The 25,135-nt window shown below is 43.5% G+C and overlaps 1 protein-coding gene across 3 annotated transcripts in view; it reads left to right on the top strand.

Annotated features, from left to right (window-relative positions):
* Window positions 1-856: 856 nt before the first annotated feature.
* rarga (retinoic acid receptor gamma a) overlaps window positions 857-25,135 on the top strand; it is a 42,829-nt gene continuing 18,550 nt past the window's right edge. Inside the window, exons 1-2 of one of the 3 annotated variants that reach the window (XM_075476786.1) lie at window positions 857-1,027; window positions 13,260-13,570. In XM_075476786.1, coding sequence (XP_075332901.1) covers window positions 13,402-13,570 — 169 coding nt within the window. In that variant the 5' untranslated portion in view covers window positions 857-1,027; window positions 13,260-13,401. Of the gene's footprint in view, window positions 1,028-6,210; window positions 6,390-13,259; window positions 13,571-23,892; window positions 24,441-25,135 lie in introns of those variants that run through there. The other 2 variants (XM_075476785.1, XM_075476788.1) reach the window with 2 other exon arrangements.

A 25,135-nucleotide genomic window follows, 5' to 3' on the forward strand; every position in this document is an offset into this window, starting at 1 on the left:
ATAGGCTATAACAAGTTTTCACAAACAAATCAATACGTTTGATCAACACAATTAATGAGTGACGTACAAATAATGTCACAATCATTTTGCCTCAGTTTGATAAAACAAAAAAACAGTGAACTCCTCCACGAAATGCAGCAGAATACTGTTTTTACATTAATGCACGAGTCACAGTATTCCAGTTACATGGAATGTGAGTATAGCCTACCAGTCAGAGGGGGCTTCCTTTTTTTTGGCATTGAGAACATTTACTTTTAATGAGGTTACTTTAAGTAACGTGGCTAGAGCTGGAGAAAAAAAAGCTGAATACGTGTCAAGATGTAATAGCAAGATAATACATTTGTGTTTTAGGTCATATCTTATAGAAAAAATGTTTTTCATAAAGCGTTACTTGCATTATTCTTTTCCTCTTGTTGAAGTTCAATAAACGTAATGTATAAGTTCAGGTAATAATTCATGAATCAATCGCTTTAATGATCAGCTGTTTTAGCCCCAAACAGATTGAGACTACAAAAATGATTATCACCATTATTGAATTAACTAATGTCATTAAAATCACCCCCCCCCCCCCCCAAAAAAAAAAAAACAAAACAAAAAAAAAAACAAACAAACAAAAAAACAGACAGACTATCTGCACCAATACAAATAATTGCTGGTTTCCAGCTCATGTATTAATCAGTGAGTGGATTTGTGGTGCCCTCCTCTTTTCTGTCACTAGAGGGGGCTATAGTGTCAGAAATCTGCACGAGCGGCAGCTCCAATAAACGCCCCTGAGCTACCGGGACAAAGTGACGAGTTGAACAAACAAAGGCAACCTAACAAATGACTGAAATGATCTGTCACGCAAATCGAAGGTCAAAGAAGACTTCTCTGAAAACTGTCCACTACTTTTGTTTTCTTCTTTTCCCTGTGGAGCCTTCATTGCAAACTTCGGTGTGCGCACGCGTGCCTTCCACTATTTAAACTTTTGCTGTGGAGAATGTGCTCGCGTTTGAAGCCGAAGCATACATTCCTCTAGGCGGAGAAGGTAGGATTTTGCACTTTACATAAATCATCTCCTGTCGTGATTAATTGGATGTGTCCAAGAATAATCCCAGCTCGAGCTGCGTCAATCCGGGCGTGTGTTTACAGAGTATTACTCACGCACTCATCAGGAGAACACGTTATGGCAGGGCACGAGATAATTACAGGCTGCTGAAACTGTGTTTGGGGACTGAGCAGAACAGAAGTTGCTGCCAACATACGCACCTGCACAGCACTACTTTGCCCAAGGCGAAAGAGACGGTCTTCATCACTCTGCGTCTGTAGCCTATGTCTGTCACCCAGCTCCGAACCACCCACCCACCCACCGCTCCCTCCACCACCACACAGCCAGTTGAATGTGTGCCTTATGTGAATGATGCCAGTTAGGTGTGTGGACGATGAGAGAATTAAATTTATTCCAGTCCAGCCTAAGCCTCACAGACTGCTTTAGATCGTTGTCCAAGGCGGTAAATTTGTCTCAGGAAGGCAAAGGAAATGAGCAAAGAATGCACAACATTTTCCAGTAGTAGATTTTGTGGAATTAGCCTACTGATTAGAAAAATAGACCTGTGTTCAAACTAAGCATATTAAACGTGTACCATATATTTATTTGTCTACAGTCCCCTTTGCCAAAATGCTCAAGCAAAGAAAGAGAAAAAAAGTTTTTTTGTCTTTTCCTAGTTAGTATTTAGTGCCCAGCTTTCTCGCAAGGGCAGTTTTATGTGCGGGGAAGGAGGCATGGAAAAGAAGACCTTTCCTTTTGAGCTCACAGATTTGCAGTAATTACAGAATCACTTCCATATGTGGCTCTCTGGCTGCCTTCTTGCTGCCCCCACCACCCCTCTCTTCTCCAGTGTTCTCTCTTTTTCCCTCTCCCTTCTTTCATTTGCATTCTCCCCCATCGCTCACTTTTTTCCCCCCTGCTTTTAGTTTTTTGGCTCCCCTTCATGCAATCTGAGCATTTTTTTGTGTAAAACCACAGCTTAAACAAAGTTTCTGATAATCAGAACATCCTGGCATTTTTGGCAGATGGCAGTTTAGTGATTCAATTAGGCCACGCTTGCCAGAGGACAAAAAAAAAGTCAGTGTTCTTCTGTGGGGGAAGAAAAAAAATACAGACATGGACGGGAGAGGGGAAATGTTGAAGAACACGGAAATATGAAAAAGAATGGGAGCTCAGTAAAGTATCTGAGAGGCAGGAACAGAGCGTGAAGGAAGGAGAGGTGGAACAGAAAATGAGGCAGGGAGAGGGAGGGCTGGAGTAATGCTTTTTGACAGAGGTGGGTTCAAGATGGGTTCATGGTGACATCATGGCTGATTTTTTTTTTTTGAGGAAAGTATAGACAGGAGAGCCGTTCACCTTTCATTAGACCCACATGTGGGGAATAAGGCAGAGAGGTCTCATTCGCTGGCACACACATTGGTAGTCGTGTCGACAACCTCTGAGTGCACCCTGAAATGTGCACAAAAAGCGTGCACACATATACTTTTTATTTTTTCTTTCCCCCCGTAGTTTCATCTGCAATAAAAAGCAAAACTTTTGGCTCGCCGTTTCTTTGTTCCCAACTTTGCGTTCATTTGTTTTTGTTAGAGTGGTGTATATGCCCTTTGGTCCCTAACACGTTCATTTCTCCGTTTGCCATGAGTAACTCATTTTCCTGTGAGTAGTATTCCTCTGTGTATGTTTTTACTTGAAGGGCAGTTGGACTCTAAATGAGCTCGCTCTGCCAGGTGGAATGAATGCGCTCCTTCATTTCACAGGATGTGTGTATAAGTCTCTAACCAGGAAAAAGTGTATGTTTGTGCGTGTGTGTCCATCAATTTGTTTCTGCTTGTGTGTATTTTTGTGCGCGTGTGTGCAAATAGTGTGAGTGTTCACCCTGCGCTTGCTGCCTGTCTCGGAGCGCCACCAAACTTCACATGACATCAATCTGAATGTGGGGAAAAAGTGATCTCATTACGGGCATCTTGTTGCTGATTGAAACCTGCCACCGCAGGCAGCAGTGCTCTGCACCCCATCTCACCCCCCCATTTCACACCTCTTTCTCTCACATTCTCTGTTCCATTGGCCCCCTCACCTCAGAACCCCTCTTCCCTCCCCCTCCCGCCATCTCCCTGTAACCCCTCTGACCTCACTTCCTCTCTCTCCATCAACCCCCCCTTCCTCTTTCCTTTTCTGCCTTTTCTCCTCTTCTTCTGCCAGTGTGCCCCAGGCCTCTACTCCGCTGCCCTGTGAATGTTAATATGACAAATCTAAAGTAGAAACACACGACTAAGTAAGATGTTGCCATGAATATTTCATATCTAAGCACACCCGGAGAAGCTGCAGACCACTGTGCTGAACAATGACTGTGTTTGCAGGTGACTTCCTTACGAGGAATTGCCTCTCTGTGTTTTACTTTTTGTGCACCCTGTGTTAGGATTGATGTCAGAGCAGCGCGTTATGATGTCACCGGCTGAAGTTAATGATACGAGAATGGCGGGGGCCATAGGCCATGTTTCCAGTGGTGCCCGGAGAGAGAGATAGCACTCTGATCTGTCTTCATTATCCCTCCACTCTGCAGCCTCCCAGACACAATGATCATAAATCTCTGCCTGGAGCACACTTCACTGACACTGAAACACAAACACTAGTAACCTCTGACCTTCTCACTGCTACTGCCTACGCACACTCAACCGTGCACACAGTCTCAAGCACACACACACATATTACAGCTACTGAGGTGCGTGCTGCAAGATGAGCACAGCTCAAAACACACCCCCCGCTCAGGCTCACTGTCATAATTTAATAAGGACCACAGCATGTGTGCTGTGTGGACTGTGCACTGACACACTTCATGCACTTGGCTACACATTCTGACACAAATGCATGGTCTCAGTCAGCCTGATGGCCTTACACTGACTTGAAATCTACACCTTGCTGTTCCCATCACTGTTACAGAGAGATAGTTTTTGAACCACGGCTGTATTTACCTACTTGTTTCCTATTACACAACTGCCGATTTAGTACTGCTATGTAAACAGTCAAGGGATTTCTCTTAGCCTTAGTGGCCTCGTAAGCAACACATAAATCAAATGTAAACGAGATAAGCATCAGCTGAAGGGCTTTTTGCAGCATGTTTCAGATCTGCGCTTCCTGACTATAAGGTTTCAGCAGAAAGGCAACAGCGCCTCTCACTACTTATCCATTCATTCACTCTGAGATACTGGCATATCCACGTCAAAAATATTTGAAGGTGGGCTACTGTAGACCATGTGTGGCTTTTACAGATTGGAGGGACAGGAATAAGGCAGAACGGTTTTCCTATTAAAATCGCTTGACTTTATCCTGATGACATATTGGGGTCAGTGTAAGTGAGGATTGTTGTTGTCTCGTTCGTCTCCGTGACGGAGTTGCGTTGTACTGCCGTTACGCGCCAGTACATCCATCTTCGGGGTTGGTTTTCTTTGACTTTTCCCTCTTATAAGCGACTTGCCAGCCAAGGCTGAAGAGCATCCCCTACCCTGGTTTGTTTCTCTGAGGTTTTACTTTCCCGGGGCTCCTAACGTGCATACTTTTAGACGGTGGGAGGAAGCCAGAGTACCCGGAGAGAACCCACGCATACACAGGGAGAACATGCAAACTCCACACAGAAAGGCCCCAGCCGGGACTTGAACCTGGAACCTTCTTGCTGTGAGGCGACGGTACTAACCACCACAGCACCGTGCAGCCCTAAGTGAGGATAAGATCTATATCTGTGTCAGGCCAGTTGCTGAGTTTTACAAACAAAATATGCAGCTGGCTTCACATGGACAAGTAGAAAGGAGGATAAACAGAAAAACTCCACATGCTGAAAAATGATGCTGCGTGTTCTAAGATTCCATGCTGCATTTTCTTAGTTTATACTAGGTGTTGCTTTTATTAGTGGGCAAAGAAGCGTGCATATGTTTACACTGACTGTATGCACTTCTGTGTGTATCTTCTGTAGATGAAGAGGGAAAAGTGCCTGCTGAGGTGCCAGTTGAGGTGTGCCTACTCCTCCCTGTTTTGAGGTTTGAGGTGCTCCTCATAAGCAAAACAACTCGAGAAACATTGCATTGAGAAAAACAGGGCACACACCCAGAACCACAAACACATAAACACACATCTGAAACATGTGATCTCATACAGAGAAGAGGGGCACGTTTCAGGGGCACACCCAGATCTGTCTCTGTTGCCGCTGCTGCTGCACGGCTCTACCATCTCACACGGGACTTCCCTGCAGCTGATGTGCCAACCCACTGGTTTCACTTCAGTAGGTGAAGTGATTTAGTCGTAGATATGAGATAAGATAATGTTGAGTTTGAAGTATTCCTTAGTGCACAGTGTTTGGCGGGATGTTGATGGATGTTGTGGATCCCAAAAAAATGTTAGTTTAAATGCCAAAATTCTCATTTCATTTCCTCTAAGTGCACAATGTTTTATCGCATATCGCGTTTCTTGTGTGTAATATTTGGGTAATGGTTCTCAAAAGGTCTCTGTTTCATTATTAAGGACTCTCAGACATTGTAGGGAATCTGACCAAGTGCCCGACTTGGATATGAGTTACAGAAAAAGAGCACCCACAGTGTGTGCCTTTAGTCAGCAGACAGGCAAATAAATCCATGAAATAGATCACACCAAGGATTCATGACAAAAGGTAAAACAAACAATAGTGGTTCTTGGAAAAAATGAACCAATTGGCTTCCAATTAAAACCGTGTGTTTGCTTAATCATAGCAATGCAAAGCGGATGATGTGCGTTGTTCAGTATACTAAAGCTTCCTCTCCTAATAAACCTGGCTTACGTCACTCATTGATGAAACACGAATGATCTAAGATCACGACATGGCTTTAAATTTCAGCATGCGCAGTTTGTGAGGAAACTGACTTATTGGCCAAGAAGTGGAAAGAGGAAAAAGATAATTCACCCAAGAGACAAAGAAGGCAGAGAGAATTAAAAACAGAAACTTAAGCTTGCTGGGCCTTTTTCTTCCCTCCAGGCATTGTGTGGCTTGTGAAAAAATGTGCTGTATATTTGAAGTGTTGGGGTCACGTGACAAAGGAAGGCTTTATGAATCACAGTATAATTATTTCTTAGTGAGAGAGTGAGTGAGTGTGTGTGCCTGTATTTGGGGAGTGAAAGAGTGATTTTAAGAGGTAGCGACTCAGGGAGGAGGAGGAGGAGGAGGGTGCAGGAGGGGGAGTGAAGGAGAGAGTTAGAAGCTCACTGCTCCTCTGTCTTTGCTGTTGGTGGGACTCCGTTGAACGTGCACACATCTTTTCTTCCTTTCATTGGCTCGCGCCACTCATCGGACCATTTTGTCAAGGACTTCATCCGTCTATCTGCATCCTCAGCGCGAGAGCTTGTGAGTAACTTGCACTGAAGTTTGGAATCAGTAACTTAAGTCGGTGTTTGTTTTCCTTTTTTCTCATTCACTCCCTGTTAACAGAGCGAGACTGTTTCTTGTTTTAAGCAATGGGTTGGCAGTTTTAATTGAAGACAGAAACTGAGTGTGCGAGACACTTGGGAGGCTTTGAGACAATCAATCATGCTCCAGAATCTGAGCAGATTTTCATGCGTAAACACTAAAATGTCCCAACACACGTGTTTGTTTGCATGCTTTGTCTCAGTTTGTTTGCTTCTTCGTGCTTTATAAATGCGAGCGTGACACTGAGTTTATGTGAAAATGAACTCGACCATGTGTGTTTGCCTGCATGTGCCTGTGTGCGCATATGTGCTTATTAGTGAGTGTTTTAAGTGTTACCCTGTGCCTGTGGAGCTCTTTATTATTAGCATATGTGTGTGTCTTAGTGTGTACACGCTTGCATGTGTTTGATGTGTATTCACCAGAGGAGTCACCAGTCCTTGACCTGTTTTTTTTTAATTTTTTTTATAACTAACATATGAACATTTGGTGAAGAGAGGCATTGTTTTCCATATTTTAAACGGCACCGGCTGATTCCTGTGGAGTGAGGTGTGTCTGCAACTCTGGTCTTAGTTTACTTGGAAGTTTATTCATTGTGCTCCCACAGCTAGCAGGATGTCAGAGAAGATTATTTAATGATGTTGGCATATGCTCTAGGTTAACAGGTTCTGCTTGTTACAGCTATGTGTAACATGGTGCATTTAGTACTGTGTGATTTGGACATCAGATAAAGATTATGCACCTGGTCTCAGAGAGTAGCTTTCCTCCACTGTATTTTGATTTATTGCACCTGAAGTGACTGGTCGGTTGGCAAACTGCTTCAGCTCTGCACCTGCTGTCCACAACTTATTTCCCCTGGTGGGCCTGACGTAAGTGTGAGGGACAGTGTGATTGAAGTGAGCAAACCAAGTGTGCGATGGTTGTTCCAAGGCTAGTGATATCTGTTTCTCTCTCCACTGGGATCTGGTCTGACACAGTTTCGACGTCTGGAGTGGAAAAAGCAGAGCTCATCTCTGAGGCAGAGAGATGTCACTTAAATGTAATGTGAATGTAAATGTCCCTCTTGTCCTTCTCCACTTAAGCACCTGTGGATCTTATGTAAGGACAGGCCATCCATACAACGCAGCTTTACCTTCACAGTGCTTCACACCAAATTGCTTGTCTTCAGTGACATCAACATTTGAGCTCTCTGTTAATATATAGCTGAACAGTGTGCTTGTGATTATGAGTTCTGTTGGCCTCGAGCTAAATTTGTCTTTAAAACCATCCTCTCATTTTGGTTTTGACTATGTACACACGAGGCACCAGACTGCCTCAAATTTCCACCACTCATATCCTTTATCGTCTACATGTGGAGATTAGCATTATAACAATCCCAATGTGTGTTGCATGTCCATGGAAATACACCTTGAATGTGGCAACAACTTGAGTACTGTGTAGAATAACAAAATAAATCATTATTATCTGATTTTTCACAACCATTCTTCATGTAAAACCCATCAAAGTGTGGAAATGTCAGATCTGTGTGTGTTTTATTTTTGAGAACCTTCTGAAACAACAGTTGGCTCACGAAAGCCTCTGCGTTGCAAAATCCGCCAACAGTCCTTCTTTGTGTCATGACTTTGAGCGGTAAATCAGGGAGTTGTTGATACCTGTCTCTTTCTGGAATTTCTATCGCAATTAAGGCCAAGTGCAGGGGAGGGGTTAGCCAGGTGATTTTAGAGGAATCGAGGGGCTCTGTGTTACCACACTATAATTAACAAGGAAACTATTTGCAGACTATTTCCTGTGTCTATTTTTGCAGGTGTGCCACTCTGATTGTGAGAATTTACATTTCAGCCAGCTTCCCAGCCCTCATTAAATGAACTTCTGGCGCAAAGTTAAACTCGTGTGGAAGTGTCGTGCATGCTGTACTTGCATGTGTGTGTGTTTGGGCCTGCCAGTGTTGCTTTGACTCCTGCGGCTAAAGGCGGCGGCGGTGGTGGTGGTGGAACCCAGCTATTATGCTTTGCTTTATACAGAGAGACGATTGTTTTCTCTCTGGGTTACGGGAGGGAAACACCTCCATAGTTGCCTATGTGGATCCCTCAGTAATTATCACATGAGACTTATTTGTAAAACCAGCTTTATCTTTCACAGCGTTACATCTTTGAACTTCCTCTTTGCTTACTTCCAGTCATTTGTCAAAGTTTCTTACAATCGTTTGTTTGCCCTTTTTCTTTTGTATTGCCTTAAAAAACAACAACAACAAAAACAAAAAAAAACAACTACAGAAGGCCTCACTATGTTGAGTACTCAAAACAGCTCTATCACATTATGGAAACAGCAAGCTGTCAGGATGACTTCATTATGTCTCAAAGTGTTTTACGTCTTACCGTGAGCTCTCACTCTTTCCGTAGCTCTCTGCTCCACTGCAAGTCAACACAACTTATTTTGTGACGTTAACTTTAAATAAAGAAGATTTAGGGGCTCATATTTAATGATTTATAGATAGAAAGAAAAGGGATTGCATAACCACACCTCCCAGTGGCACTCCTAAAAAATTAAAATAACAAAACTTCTTGACGAAACTGATTTCCAAACAGAGGTGCCTCTTTGCATTGTTTCTATAAGCAAATATGTGTTTGTAGGATGCCAAAAGCAGGCTGATGTCAAACAAGTTTCAGGTGATGGAATGCAGGTCTGTTGGGAAACACCAGACGGTCTGTCACTCTGCGTCTCTTCTGGAGCCATTAGCCTGCCACTTGTTGAAAGACTGGAAGCTGTCAGCTTCGCATCAGATAATAGTGTTAAGGATATTGTTTTCACTGCCAAAATACTGCTGACGCCAGGAGCGAGATCAGATAATTCTCTCATGATCATGTTTCAATATGAACAATTAAGTTTGTATGTACAGCTCTGGGTCCATAAATCTTTGTGATGGCTCGTTGCGGACAGATTAAGCGGTGATGATGCTCTCGATAATCCAAGCAGTTGAAAAAGCCAGTCTGTCAACTCAGTTAGGAGGACCCATGGACTGTGAAATCATTGTTTTACTGCTGCAGTGGCACGACACCCCTCTTTGCTTCAAGTCGTCTCCTTTACAAACTCACTGGGCATAAATCACCTGACAATGTTGACAAGTGGAACGCAGAAATTGGAAAAAGATGCACAATTTTCTGTAAAAAAAAAAAAGGCAAAAAAAAAAAATCAGTAGAGGTGAGCAAGTCAGAGGTGGAAAAGAAGTAAGATGACAGTTTCCTTGCCAGCATACATGGCAGAATTCATCTGTTTTGAGGCTGTGAATTTACAACTCAGTCCCTCTCGTAAGGCCTTTGAGTTGCTGTTCTGCACTGGCTGCCTGAAGTGGGTTTTTTTTACCATTTGGAAATGTGTATTTTGTGGCCGTCTGGGGAAACTTGATAAAAACCTGTGAACTCACTCAGTGTCAGAAAAGTGAACGAAAAAGTATTATCAACAAGGGCTCCTTCGGAGAGAACTTTGAACATTCACTGAAATCTAAAATTAAAATTGGATTGTTTTGCGTTCCCCTTGACGGGAATAAGAATCGTCCACCAGTAAACAATGCGGGAAAGCGATGGCACCTAGAATCCTGCTTATAAATGTCAAGTAATCACTGGTGGTTTCTTGTGCTGACAAAGAAAGAAAAAAAAAAGAAACAACTGCCTTTCTTGGTTGTGTGGTGCAGAGCTTCCTGAGATGCCGTGATTTATTTGTTATGTTTGACTGCAGATCTTATTGCCCGAGGGGCCTCACTCTGTCACAACGGTTAAGGCACAATTGTTGTTTTGCTCTCTGAGGATTTGATATCCTTTGTTTGACAGATATTCAGTCTCTGGGAACTGTTCTCCTTCTCTGTCTGTCTCTCTTGCATGATTTTTCGCTCTGCTCTATCTTTCTGTTGAAATCCAAACTCCTCAGCAAACAAGAGAATCTCATTCTCTTTGAGCATGTCTCGTCTTGTAGCCCTGTCTCCAAATTGCCGGCTTGATTGAGTTAATTTCACATGCTACACAGTGTCATGTCCTGATAAAAATCAATGGATTATCTCAAGAGCAACCATTGAGTCAAGTTAAGCTTGATGAACTACTCTGAGGTCTGACACTGCACTATTTACAGAAACAAGCAAAGTAAATTTAAACTGCTACAGTGCACCTCTTAAGCAATGATGGAAAGTCCCCACAGCCGTGAACCCACCCATCATTGGCTCTGGTGCTCCTTGCCTGCCTGGCTGCCTGCTGCCTCCTGTGTGCCCCCCAGGCTCAGGGGAAGTGGGGAGGCCCTCCATGCCCGTTTGGCCCTGGCTAACAGGGTATGAGGTCACTCCAAATTCCCCTTATAGCCCCAGACGGGCTGGAGAAAAGAGGCTACCACAGGACCCAACATAAAACATAAATGGCTCTGTAAAAATCTGCTGGGCTGATGTGACTCATTAAAAAACGCTGGCGCCAACTCTTTTTATTAATTCATTATTGTGTTTGGGGAGCGTAAAGTTATTGGGTTCTTTTTAAAAAAGCTTGTCTCTGTATTATTACACTTTTCAGTGTTAGTTTTATTCCTCATTTCATAACCTTTATTTGAATGTACAGTGGCACCGCGGTTTACTGGGTGGTACTTAACTCGGGCCGGATGTCTTAAAACTCATTTTAACACAAAGTTTCAGATTGATATACTTTTATTTCCTGCTGTGAGAATAGTCATATGCGTACTGCTGTATTCTCTGCTAATTTTTTCTCCATCTCTTCTTCTCTCTCAGCCCTTGCAGACATACTGCGCTGCCTTTATGGGAGCTGGTTTGAGTTCATGAAAGAGATATCCAAATGGGCCAAATGCTAGCCAAGCGCATATATATTCTCACACATGTGAGTTGTTGGCAGTTTTGTTTTTCCAGTCTATACCTCTGCTCCCATTAGGCGCACTTTGAAATCTTTAGTGATGCTTTTGTGCGTGAGCCACACAGTGGAACTGCTGCACAGGGTCATGGTACAAGTTGTATAAGCAGCAGAAGGGGTATGGGTGAGGGAGGCGGGGAAGAGGATTGAGTATAAGGACATGATTATAGAGAGGAGATCAAGAGTACAGGGGGAAAAAAAGTCCAAGAAATGTTTGGTGAGAAGTAGATTGGAAAAGGGGAGATATAAGGCAAGAAAAGCGGGGAAAAGGAGGGAGAGAAGAAGAAAGATGGCAGGCTGTGTTGGCAGAATGGGGGTGGGTGCCTATCGGCGGCTGCTCCTTCCTGAAACGTGGCCACCCGAGCCTGCCTGGGCCCTGGATGCACATGTGGAACAGTTTACTGTAATGGAACTCTAAATTAGTGGTGGTTTGAAGCTGCCTGCAGCAGTAGGGTGTAATTAACTGGCTCTGTTGAAAGAGAAAGAGCCAGAAAGAGAGTTAGGGAGGGAGCCAGAGCCCTGGAAAAAAGGCACGGGGTGAGAAGTGTGTGTGTGTGTGTGTGTGTGTGTGTGTATGTGTGTGTGCTTGAGGGTGCTCTCAGACATGTGACGTATGGAGTTATTGAGTGCTTGATTACATGTGTATGTGTCACAGAGTGTGCCGTGCATATGTGTGCATCTTGGAAAGCTCTCCTTCTTTTTCCTGGGCACGGCGCCACCCCTTAGTGCCCCCAAGTGCCCAGACCCTGTCACTGTTCCTCTGTGCCCCCCCCCCCCCCCCTCAGTTCTGCAGTTCACCGGTTCAGCCTTAGATCTTTTTCTCCGCTCATTTCTTTGTTTATACCAAATTCATTACCAGGATTTTTTTCCCTGTCTTTTCTCCCAGATTCACAAGCCACAGCAGTTCCAAATTCCTTGGCTCTGCTCTTTTTCAAAGCCACATTTAAAAAACAAGCTGATCACACCACCCTCTCATGAAATCACTCTTAGGAAGCGAAAGTCAAAAAGAAAATATTTTTTCTATTTATTTTTTCCCCCCTTCTTGTATTGAGAGTCAACGGTGGGGCATAACTGTAGGATTGTCCACTCTTGAGCCTGACTTGTCTGTGCCTACTGTGAGCAGTCAAAGTGATGAGAAGGCTGCAGGAGGTTAAAGCCAAAATGACTCTGTGGGATGGAAGCCTGACCTCAAGAGAAGATAGTTGGAAATGACAGCATCAGTTAGCAATCAGTGGATCTCATTCTCCCTCCCCACCGACCCCTTCCTCCCTCCCTTCTTCATGCTCCGGACCCCGTGTCTGGGCCTCTGGTCCTGGGGGAAAGAGGCAAAGAGGCAGGCTGCTGTGCTAGGCTGGCAACAGAAACAGAGGAGGTCTTTATAGTAGGGTTCTGGTGATTTAAATCATATGGCATAGCCTGGAATCACTGCAGAAGTCTGGAAGCTCTTCAAAACTGCAGGAACAAGAGCTCTCTCTCACTTTCTCCCTCTTTCTTTTTTATCCTCCCTCCCTCCCGTTCTTCCCTGTTATAACTTTTTCCAAACTTCTTTTTTATTTTATTTTCCCCTCACCCAGTCCCACTTTTTCTGGCCTTTCCTCTCACAGCTCACTCGCTATTTTCCTTGCATGTCTTTATTGGTTATGGTTCCTGTCCTCCCATCCTTCCCAATTCCCTCTTCCCTTCCCATTCTGTCATACCTGTAGGTATGAAGTGTACACATCCTTATATGATGGATAGACTATTCTCTGTCCCAGAGTGTAGATTGACTCAGGGTTGAAGTCAGGCGAAATCTAGTGAGGATTTCAACACAACTCACAGATTTTATCCTCACGTTCATGCCGAAACATTTCCTCTTGTGTTTTATGTTGGTAAATTTTCAAGTATGAAAAGACAAATGTTTATGTCTTCTCTTCCCTAGAAAACTGCCTGGATACCTCCTCTAAAGTGGACTCCATCTTCCCTTCGGCTCACTGCTTGTACGGAGGACTCAAATTTAAACTCTGTCCAGGATTTCCAGGTGTTGCAATAGCCCGCTGCGGACCCCTGGGTGCTCCGTTGCCATGGCTACCAACAGGGAACAGCAGGTGGGTCACATGACTGGCTTCCCACCTGCTGTCTACCCCTTTCCCTTCAACTCCATGAGAAGCCACTCCCCCTTCGACCTGCTGGCCAACAGCAGCCTGTTTGGGAGATTTGGGGCTGACCTGCCCAAAGAGATGGCCGCTCTCTGTAAGTCATTTTCATTACTGTGTGCGTTTGCCTCGTCTTCAATATATCATGTATCATTTCCATCTCAGCTCTCAACTGTACCTCCATTTTACTCATGTCCCATTAAACCGTTTGGACATGTACTGGAAGAAGAATTATACGACTGTTAAAATTACACTTCATTATGTATAATTTTGAGGAAATGGAAAACTTTAGGGTCCGTTTGTGATATAGGAGGAGTGGTAGAAAAAAATCCTCCAATGAAACCATGGGGCAAAAAGTCTGCTTTCATCAAAACAATGATTACTCTGCTCCTGTGGTTTCCTTATATACTTGATGCTTGTAGATGATGTGGTTGTGACCACAAACTCTGGCTCCAGCTACACTGGTGTGTGTTTGTGTGTAAGTGAGGGTGTGTGTGCATCGACCTCTCACAGAGCTTTTGTGAAGCAGACAACCCACAAGTCTGCAAAAGGAGACAAAACAACATTCTTTCATTGTGAGGTGATGAGATCTGAGCATCAACAAGTATTTTAAAATGAGCCATATTGCAGTTTTATAATCAGACTGTGCATGCTGTACACCTATTTGTCAGAGGAAAGGTGAGCTGGATGCAGAAAAAAACATAGGCTCTAATGTCAGTCTTCTAGTTTTATACTTAACCACAGGGGGCACTGTTGTATACTGGTGCTAAAATGTAATGATGTATGGCGCACAGAGCACAAAGAGGAGATTGTTGGCAATCCAGAGTGTTTTTGTGTCATGCAACAACTAGCCAGATTAGACACACGCTGCCGACATACATTGCTCATTGTTGGAAACACCTGCTTGTCACAAATCAACAACAGGATTCTAGGTTAGGGTGTCCGTAACCAGTGCAGTAAGGGTAGCTGATTAGGTTGTCAGTGTAAAAGAGAGAGAGTCTGAAGGAGAGAGAAAAGAATGAACACTTTTGTTGAGGTAAAGGTAAGCATAGTTATTTGAAATCTGATCTGAGTGCAATATTAAGGGGTGGCAGGTGGTGGTGGGTGGTAGGTGGTGGAGGGGTAATAATGGGTGTGGGTGGCAACAGCTGAGTGCGGAGCCGTTGAACCCCCCTTGCCTGTGTGTGCAGTCCCCCTCTCTCCCCCACCACAGCATGCCTGAGCACCTCTCCAGCTTTTCAGCCGTCAATCACTACCTCACCCGCCCCCCACCTCGTCCTTCTCACTGCCGCTGCCCACCTAATCCTCAAGGTATTTTCACAGAACCAGAGTGCGCGAGAGAAAGAGCACCTAGGGGTAATGTTCCTGTGTGGTGGAATCCAAGAACACACCCTTCAAGAAAAACACACAGGCAAACATGCCATCAGAGACACTCTTCCCACAAACCCTCTCTTGCTCACACACACACAGAGCACTTCTTTCATCTAAAAACTAGAAACATACCCCCTGACGCAGACCGAAATCCCACCGCACTGACAGATGGATTCTTTTTGGTTTTTACGCTGGCATGAGTTAAAACAAAAACAAGTATCAAAGCACAAACAGACGCAGGCAACCACATGCATTGGGGCTTCATACATGACTGCTTGTACTGACACATCCACACTGGCACTGGCATCATTCACAAGGGTTAAGGAGTGCAGTTATTTAGTTTAAGCTCTCTGTCAGAGCTGAAGCAAGACTGGGGTCAAAGATTAAGTCGGGATCACAGCAACAGTGAGCCTAAGTTCAGCCATGTGTGGAGGTTCGTGGCTTTTTAGTGCATCTTTTAGCTGATGTAAGCTGATATAGTCCAATGTTATTTACTGCTGTGATTAAGATGCACATTATTAAATTTTTTGTTTGATCAGCAGTCCAAAACCTCAAATATTCTGCAATTTATTTCAGGGGAGAAGCCTAAACCTGTTAGTTTTTGGCACTCTTAGTCAGTTAGTAAAATATCTGATGAAATGTTTTATCCATTTTCTTTTCGTTGACGTATGAATTGATAGACTAACCAACTAATTCCAAAGCAGTTAAAACTCTTCTCCACTTTATTTCCCATGAAAAAATACATCTTAGCATTCAGCTTAAACTGTTGCCTCTCAGTGGAAAACTCTCTGTTGTTTTTATTGGCTTTTAAAACATCCTATTGGTGTATCCCCTGACAAGGTATGTTACAAGTCATTTTGCTGACAGCAGTCTCATTCCCCACTCTCTTAAATGTTAGTGGGGAAGACAAAAGGCCTTGGCTTGGACGTTTCCCAGGCTCTGTTTTTCTTTTCCTTTTACTTCTTCTCCAGGAGTTGGCTTAACAGTCCTGCTCATTGTTGTCAGACCTGTCTGTAGGCCAGACTGAGAAAATACCTTCCACATAAAAGGCACTTTGGATATTTATGTGTGAGCAATCAATAGCTCTGCCTTCTTGCCCAGCTTCAGTGCTCTGTGTTTGTATTTTGTTGTTGGTAAGGTAGCCTGGGTGATACCTGCCTCAGTTGGGCGTGCATGCTGCACTGACCTGTCGATGCACCTCCCATGACGGTGCTCTCTTTTGGCACCAGAGTGTCTTCGGAAATACCTGTTTTGCACAGAGGTGGGAAGAGCCAGGAACGGGGTGGGATTGCGTGGGCCGACTGCTTTTTCAATCTTGGTGCATGCATTGAGGAAGTGGTCCCAGAAAAAAAAATTGCCTCATCTTAACCTTCAAGTCATGTGACCATGTGGCTGTGCTACAATGCTCCCATCCTTGCTGCCCATATCTGAATAAATGGCAAAGGCGTCTGCTCATCCGTGAGAGGGTCTGATGACTCTCTATGCCGTTTGTAGCAGTGGCTGTTATCAGTTTATCCCTGTCATTATGGGAGCCCTTCAAACAAACAGTTGGAAGCCCATTAAGGCCACTTACTATGTGATAACATCGTCACTGAGCCCTGAAACACCTCTCTAAGCTTTCACCAATCAGGGCCAGAGCTCTGGCCCCAAAGGCAGCCACAGGGATGTTTTGAAAAGCTAGTAGGTCATTTCCTTCAGCTCACATGGCCTGGCCCAAAATCTCAAGTCCTTCACTGGGCTTGGACTTTCCATTTATACCGTAATCTTTGTGGTTATGCTGAGTAATGAAACAGGAAAATTCACGAGAGGCTCTGCTGCAAATGTTTAAGCTGCATTACAGTGTGTGAAATTAAAAGCATTATTTTAGTGGAATGGAATGAAAAATGTGTTGAAACTTGTGAGCCCGAGTCAGCTCAGCCGTGCCTCTGCTGGAGAAGAGGTGCACAGCTGATCATGTATACTGTGCGTCAGATTTGGGATTAATGCACCACAAACAAATTATTTGACACACTCACCAACATCAGCATACTGGCTCTCTAATATATATACACGCATTTGTGTGTTAACTCTGTGTACTCTGATTCAAACACAGATGTTTGCATAAACATACAACTCACACAAACAGTTTAGTTAGGCCGACAATGAAAAGGATTTAAATGTTCCTGCACACACACACACAAAAAAAATTAAAAATAGCCTCATACATAGTAACATAATTAAAAACACTCATAGCATTCTCAAACCCCCTCACACACACACACACACACACACACACACACACCAAACACTCATAAGGAGGTCATGTTGGCTTAGGGAGCTCAGGGAGTTGCGTAAAGGAACCATTTTGGTGGGAAATGTGGTATGAGAGGGAATGCAAAAGCGAACCTTTAAATGGAGGAGAGGGACAGCAGGGAAGGATGTCGACCAGCAGAGTGAAGACTTCTTCACTGGAGGATAAGCTCTGCACAAATAGCACATTGTGCCGTGTTATTTATTTTCATAAGTGCTGGGTTTCAGTCCACCCTTGATGGAGGTAGGTTGGTACGTTGTTGTTGGTGTAGGTCTGGATTCTTCTGGGTGCCCATGTGTGTGCTTCGGTGGATGCACTGTATAGTTAAGAGAAGGGGGGAAAGGGAATGGAACGGAAGAGAAAGTGATTGATGTGTGGAAATGAAAACGATGATCTTAGCCCTGTTTGCCCCTCACTTCCTTGTCGGCACAAGCTTTCCCAGACACACAAGAAAACTGAACTCCCATTTCCCATGTCACCTCTCTTTTTGAAACTCTGAAAGGCCTTTAGTGACACCTTAGTGTTCACTTTTCTGTTTGCTCTTGAGACAAGAGTTAATCCATCTCTGATCTCTGTCAGTCTCAAGTTAACTAGTCCCAGGAGGGATGAATTGGTTGTTTAGCAATAATAATGATACAAGATCAAAAACACACCAGGCAAATAAACACAAAACACAGTAGAGCAAATTATACATGAAAAAAATAGGTGAAATCCATAGAGAAACTGGAATCTAACTACTGATTTCTAATAGATTTATGAAGGCTGCAACAGCTGGATGAGACTGAAGTGAAAACATTACAGGTGATGTTTTTGAAAAATCTTAGAAAATCTACACGCTCGACATGTAATTATTGCATACTGCATACATCTGAGTGCATGTCGTCTTCAAAACTCTTTGAACTGATTGTTAAAATATGATCATATTTACTGTTTTCTCTGTATTTTATGTATTAAAAAAATGGTTAAAAAAATAATGAAATACTAAAGCTCTGAAATCTTTTCACTTTTTTGCCTGAATGCAAAGTGTGGTCTGGACCAAGCCATCTTAGAACATGCACCTCGATTATACAGTCATGCTGTTGTGAAATGTGCACAATGAGGTTTGGCAGTGTTTTGCTGGAGCGTGCAAGACTTTCCCTCCTCTGAATGGCAGCGTTTGTTGCTCTATATTTACAGTATCATTTAACATTAGTGATGCCTTTAGAGATGTGCAAGTTGCTCATGTGATGTGCAATAATGCAGTCCCCAAACCATCATAGATACTGACCTTTGAACTGGAAAACTGTTCAGTGATCTCCTAAAATAATTTTTCAGACCACTGGAAATTGATCCACAATCCTCGGTACAGCTTAAATGAGCTCGAGCCCAGAGGTGGTACCAGTGTTGTTAGATCTTGTTTTTATATTTCATTTAGGTTTTATTCTTTACGTCATGAAGTTCAACTTTGTTTTGTGGATACAGGGACAAACTGGAAATGGCATTCAGAAGTCTTATTGAGTCCATGCAATGGTTCCACCACAGGTTGGTATTGGTGATTTATTTAGAATTTTTTTCCTTTGCCTGAGGAATTCAAGATAACAGCTATTCAACATTGGGTCTAAGCTATGTCCTAGACACATCTAAAGATTCTCTGAACTGTCTAATAATATTATGTGCTGGGAGCATCCAGCAGCTTTTCTAGTCTTTTGTTTCCCATTTTGACTGTTTTGAAACGTATTGCTCAATCCAATTCAAGATGATAATTTATTTTACAAAAATAATGACATTTCAGCATTTGAAACATTGTCATTATACAATGTTTTTAAATTCAAAAACTTTTTTAATCATTTTTTTGATTTTCTGATTTCTTGAATTAAAAAAATGTTAAATTGAGTATGGAGCTTCTGTTTTAATTTATATTTACATAGAATCCTAATTATTCTTTTTTTTTTAATTGGGGTTAGTATAGATTATGATACTACATAAATAATTGGATGGATGTTTCAGTGCAGTGAAGATGTATGAGGTGTATACTGATTTTACGATTGTAAGATAACACTGATAAATTTTAGATAACTACTTTCCCTTATCATCTTTCTTTTCTCAGTCTCAGGTACTTATTTTTATTTTTTTCACAGTGGTGCAACAGTGACAGTATGAATAGATCTGTTTAACAAAAATCAGCAGCCAAAATAACTTCCAGTTCAGCAGATTTGAAAAATCATGATTTGATAGTGGTATAACTATGTGCTGCAACACTAAATCATTATATTTGACCCTGGTGTTCAACGACATTTGTTGTGCCAGCACATCAGAGAAAGTACTGTTACTGAGCCATCTGCTCGCTGGCATCTCTGCTCCTGTGACCATGATCTACATAGCAAATTAGTAATGCTAGGACTGCGCCACTTGTGTGTGCTCGTGTGTGATGACAGCATGTGTAGCGCTGTTTGGCTGTGTCCATGATCTATCAGTGAGACTGGATTTTCCTCAGGTTTAATAAACAGCTCTGCTTCGCCTGACATCCCTGCTTTCATCTACCTAAGCGACCACGAGCCTCAAGATAACAGCTCTCTGAGGAACTCCCCTCCCTTTTGGAAATCAATTCCTCATATTGCCCTTTCTGTGTTTTTCAACCAGTGCTGGCCATAATTCAAAAGATGGGGGAAGTGGACGAAGAGGTTCACTTTATTTGTCTCCACTTCTTTGCACCCAGTGAACGTTTGAGTGAAACTGATAGTGAGTGGAATATCTGCTCCTCTCATGATATCCATTTAAATCCTGATGGCTTATGCACTCTTGAGTTTCCTTGCTCTCTTCTCTTTCCTCCTCCTTTTTTTCTCCTGAGGCTTCACCTTGGACTTCCTTTCATGATCCTTCTCTGCAAGTGTGAGCCAATTTGCCCCAAGTCCTGGAAACTTTTTGCAACTTTACGTGTATGAAGTGTGTGTGCATGCTTGTGTGTCGGCATGCCTGTGTGTATGAAAAGTCAGCAAAGTTTGCTAGTAAGCAAGAGGCCACAGAGTGTATTACAACTCTGATATGATGACAGATGAAGATAAAGAGGCTACTATTAAAAATGGGAGGGGTATGTTTTCAGGCAGGCCTTTACGAACACGTGCAAGACGGAAAACTCGCTATGGCGAGAAAGAAAGGTTGGGTCTTCGTAACGCGTGGGAGGGCGCACGGACCCAGGGCGTGTTTAGGAGAGCAAGATGGGGGTTTGTATTTTTGGCTGAACAACTATGAGATTTGTGTGGTCGCCCCCCCTCCCCAAAAACACGGGTAGCAGAGTGTCATGACATTGCAGAAGGAGAGAAAGACAGAGAGAAAATGATTTCTCTGAAAGATGGCCAAGGCTGATAGCTGTCTGAAAAGTAGCTCTGTTAGGCGTTTGGTGCGACCAGCATGTGAACATGGCTGCTCCTTGAAAAAAAGGGGGGCGAGAGCTCTCTCTCAGAAGTCATGCCTCACATCCCTCCTCATCTTCCAGAGGTATTGTCCAAGGTTATACTTTGAGAGAGAGTCAGATGACAATAAGATTACATGTCTTGTCAGAGCTAAACTTGTGTAAAACCTGTAGCAGCTGTAGCAGATTTTTTTTTTTTTCCAACGTAAGAAGTTAACACACCCTTTCATATCCAAACATAAATTGATTTGATTTTTAATTCAAACTAAACAGGTAACGTATTTATTTGTAAAATGAAATTAAACAAAATTTTAAAAAAGCAGCCTAAATGAGATGCACAAGTGATTGTGTACTACGTAACTGGAGCTGTGGTGGGAGGGCATCCTGAACTGGTGTTCAGTGTCTCTATCATCACTAGCAATCTGTTTCAGCATGTCCACACACTGCACACATGCCCACATCAGAAATGGAAAAAGCTCCACATTCCTTTCAAAATCACCATGCTGTGTTCAGCGCAAAGACTTCTCTTTATTACCTCACACAGCACTGCGTTGTTGACGGTTTGGTTGGAACCTGAATGACTGTATACAGAGGAAGTGGCAACAATGTGTTGTATACGTCTTATCTGTAATCGGCATCAGGGTGTCAGACAGTAGTAAAGCCTGATTTTCCTGGACATCAGCCCACGTGCAGCTATAAGCAGATTGGGTCCGGCTGACTGAGCGTCCCTGTCTTCTCTTTGGATGAAGAAACTAAACATGATACAAAGTGTCATAAAAAAAATGATAGTTAAGATGTTTTATTTGGGTGTTAAAATCAGTTTTAATTGCTCAAATAAAATGCAATTGGAATCAGCAGCTAACTCAAAATGACCAGTGAGCTGGCAGCCACTGAAAATAAAATATTCCCAAAACCAGAAACAAATACAGAGAACTACAGAACTTTGTCAACTAAAACAAATCACGCAGTCAGGAAAAAATGGCCATAGGGACCTTGATGAAATGGAGAGTATTTGCAGAAACAGAGGGGGAGAAAAAAAAATTAAGGAGAGCGATGGAGAGACTTGTGAGCCAGAGAGTCATGGAGAGAAGGAGGGAGGGCAGGATAAGTTTTGGGGGAAAGTTAGTGGCCCTGTGGGGGTTTCTTCTAGAGTTCAACCTCTCTGGTTGGGGAAGGAAGGGGAGGAAGGAGGGGAGGGAGGGGAAGGCAGGGACCAGCCTGGGTCAGCAGCAGTATGGAGTATGTGTAGATTAGATGTCTAAACTCACTTTGCAAACCCTCCAAAGCCCAGCAAGACTCGCAGCTCCCAGTGCTGGTTGCCAATAAGCAGAGAAACTATGGGGTTAGTGGTCTGAGTTATAGCCTCAAACACAGTTAAAAGAAATGTCAAAACCAGGGGAATCGGATAGGCTCCATAAATCCCCCAAAACTGAAGGGTTTCAAGTGTGAGCACATTATTTAATAAATTGATTGTGCTGCAGCTCACCAGTCCACAGAGCAGTCCTGGCAAGCAGTGCTGATGTTACATAGAACATTTGAGCACCAGGGGATTAGCCAGTTTTTGGTTTCCAGGATGCTGTATGAAACCAGCAGCAAGGAAAAAAAAAAGAACAGGAAGGAGACGAAAGACGAGTGTGAGAAGAATGCATGTGGATCATAAAAATGTGACTCCAGGCAGTGATGATTTAATCTGAAATGCATCCACAGTCCAGGACATTTTTTTGAATTATCATGTAAATGGGTTGAGAGGTAGAAAATGAAAGGTGCCATTTTTAACAACAAACTGTTAGTCATGGCATTTCTGATAGATAACAGTTTGTTATCTAGCCTCACTGCTCTATTGTTGTTCTCATAAAGTTTCTATTTATGACCTGACAGCTGTAGAAGCACATAAAAAAAAACTACTGATGTTGTTTACTGTTTGATGCAACAAAAGAACTATTAAATGTGTGTCTGTTTGTGTGCTAGTGTGAGTTTCAGCACACATTTGTGTTTGACTGCACGTGCGTGTATGTGCCAGCTTAAGAAAATAAACCAGATGTCTCAGCTGGAGGAGTAGCTTTTAGGTCAATAAACAGTGTAATGAAAATCATTCAAAATAGCCCGAAATGTGAAAGCATGGTTTCTTTCATGAGACAGGAAAAAGAGTGAAGTGTTAGACAGAGGAGGGGGATGGAGGGAGGAGGGCACTGTGTGTTTATGGAGAGTGTAGCCGGCAGCACAGATTGACAGGAAATGGTGTCTTTTTTGCCTGCTGGGTTGTACCACTTGTACTGGTTTGACAGGGGGGCAGATAAATGTGCAGAGCTCACTGACTCAAGCCGTTCTATTATCATATATCTCCCATTGTATCAGGCTGTTTGCTTTAGCCCAGCCAGAGTCTATACATCTGCTGAGCAACAGTTAGGACCAGTGACAGGCTCCTTTATCGACCGCAGACCAGCTATTGATTTCCCTTGATTTACTGTCACTGTGTGGGGACTGCTGTTTTTTTTTTTAATTGAATTGTTCTCATCCATACACAAAACAACTAGTGTTTGAAAAAAGGCTAAATGTGGAAGTTTTATGGCGTAAATAGTAATGAAACCTGTTTCACATTCAGGTGTTGAGTGTTTTTTTAATATATCAAATTCAATACGTCACCAACCGCCCCTCATCAGTATCCTTGCAAATCTTTTGCAGATATAAATCAAAAACAAGGTCAAGTGAATCTGTAAGGAGTGTGCCCTGCACATGGTGTGCTTGTATATTAAGGGTGTTTGTTTGTGTAAATGCTCTGCAGGGATTGAGCAAGGCAGCCCTCATTCATCACTGTTGAAGCACTTCCAGAGGGAAAGACAGAAAGTACTGCCCATCCTCTATTCCTTGAAGCAGACAGAGAGGAGGGAGGGATTTACCGTGGCATCTGGTTTCCTAGGTTCAACCACAGCACAGTCTTCTTTCTCTCTCGGTCTCTGGCTCTCTTTCTGACACACACATAAATGCTCGACCAGTGGCTGGACTTTAATATGGTTATGATTAGAGACGGGGGCTCAGAAGAGGGAGGGGACGGGGCTCATATTTACTGCAGAGAACTGGGGGAGGTGCTGAGAGGAGACACACAGGGACCAGATATGAATGGGAAAGGGAAATGTTTGTGATTATTTGTTTGCATTTGGGGCTGAAATGTGAAACATGAAAGGCGCACAGACAAAAAAAAAAAAATCACAAGAAGAATGGGAATAAAGTTTTGTCCTCTAAGCAGATTAGTTCTTCCTCCAGTGTAGGCTCTGGACAGCCCCTTCTCCTCCCTCCATCACGCCTCCCCTCTGGGTTCCTCTCTTTATCCCGCCCTCTCTGGCATTCTCTGTGTCTCTCTCCACCCCCTCTCAGAGCGTCATGCCTAGGCAGTTGGTTCGCTCTGCTGTGTCTGGGGCTCAGCGAGAGCTGTGAGAGGCTCTTATTTAGGTCTGTTACAGCAGACAGGGAGCAGCTCACCCAGGGGTAGGTGAAAAGTAGAGAGGGAGAGCCACGCTCAACTCAGCCAAGCCCAGCAAGGCAGGAACCAGATCTGCATTCCAGTGAGACGGAAAGAGGGAAACTCAGCATCGGCAGGAAAGCACAGCACAGAGAGTGACAGCGAGAGATAAGTCAAGGGAGGGAAGCAAATCCAGATAGCTGTTGCTGCTGTGTGTTGTTGTCACTGCCTCAGCGAGTGACGTGAGCAGTCAAAGCACGGCAGGACAGGCCGGACTGAGTGCTCGTCGTGATTTGAGCTTAGGGTGGGGGGTACCATGTTTGACTGTATGGAGGCTCTGGGAATGGGCCCCCGTCAGCTCTATGATGTCACCAGTCGCGGTGCATGTATGCTGCGGAAGGCAAGCCCCTTCTTCGCAGGGTTGGACCCCTTCGCCTGGACGGGCAGTGCCAGTGTTCAGTGTAAGTGGCATTCTGCTGTATTTCTTCTGTGACACAAACGTGTCTCTCTCTGTGCCTGTCTCTCTCTCTCTCTCTTTCTGTCTTTCTTTCTTTCACACTCACACACACACACACACACACACACACACACACACACACACACACACACACACACACACACACACACTCTTTCTCTTGTTGCTGGGTTGTTTACCCCTCAGGGCTCAGCCAAGGGGGCTGCTGTCAGGGGCCACAGAGCAGCACAGGAAAAGACTGGGACAGACAGTCTCTTCTCCTCCCTTCTTCCCTCACAGCTAGTTGGAGCTGCTTGGCCATCTGAAAGAAACTCTCTGCAATGATATCATATTCATTGTTGATCTCTGTTTTCTTTGTACTTGTGTGATCCTGCCTGTGTCCATGTTTGACTTTTAGTTATGTTTGCACCCATGGAGTCAAGTTTCATTGATAATGAGGTTTGACCTTACCACGTTAAAGAGGAAAATGTTTTGTGACAGACAAGAAGAGAACATAATCAGAATAGATGTAACTATAGTGTGAGTTTTCTACTACCCATTTAGTTACAAACAACCAATGTATGCTGTTCTGATATTACAGATGCTTAAAGTTTTGTGTAACCTGCTCCAGCCCACATAAGTCAGATTTTTTTTGCCTATGGATAATGATGTTCCTCTTGGCCAAACAGCCATGAATTAATA

The sequence above is a fragment of the Odontesthes bonariensis genome, chromosome 10 (genome assembly GCF_027942865.1).
Source record: "Odontesthes bonariensis isolate fOdoBon6 chromosome 10, fOdoBon6.hap1, whole genome shotgun sequence".
Taxonomy (NCBI): Eukaryota; Metazoa; Chordata; class Actinopteri; order Atheriniformes; family Atherinopsidae; genus Odontesthes; species Odontesthes bonariensis.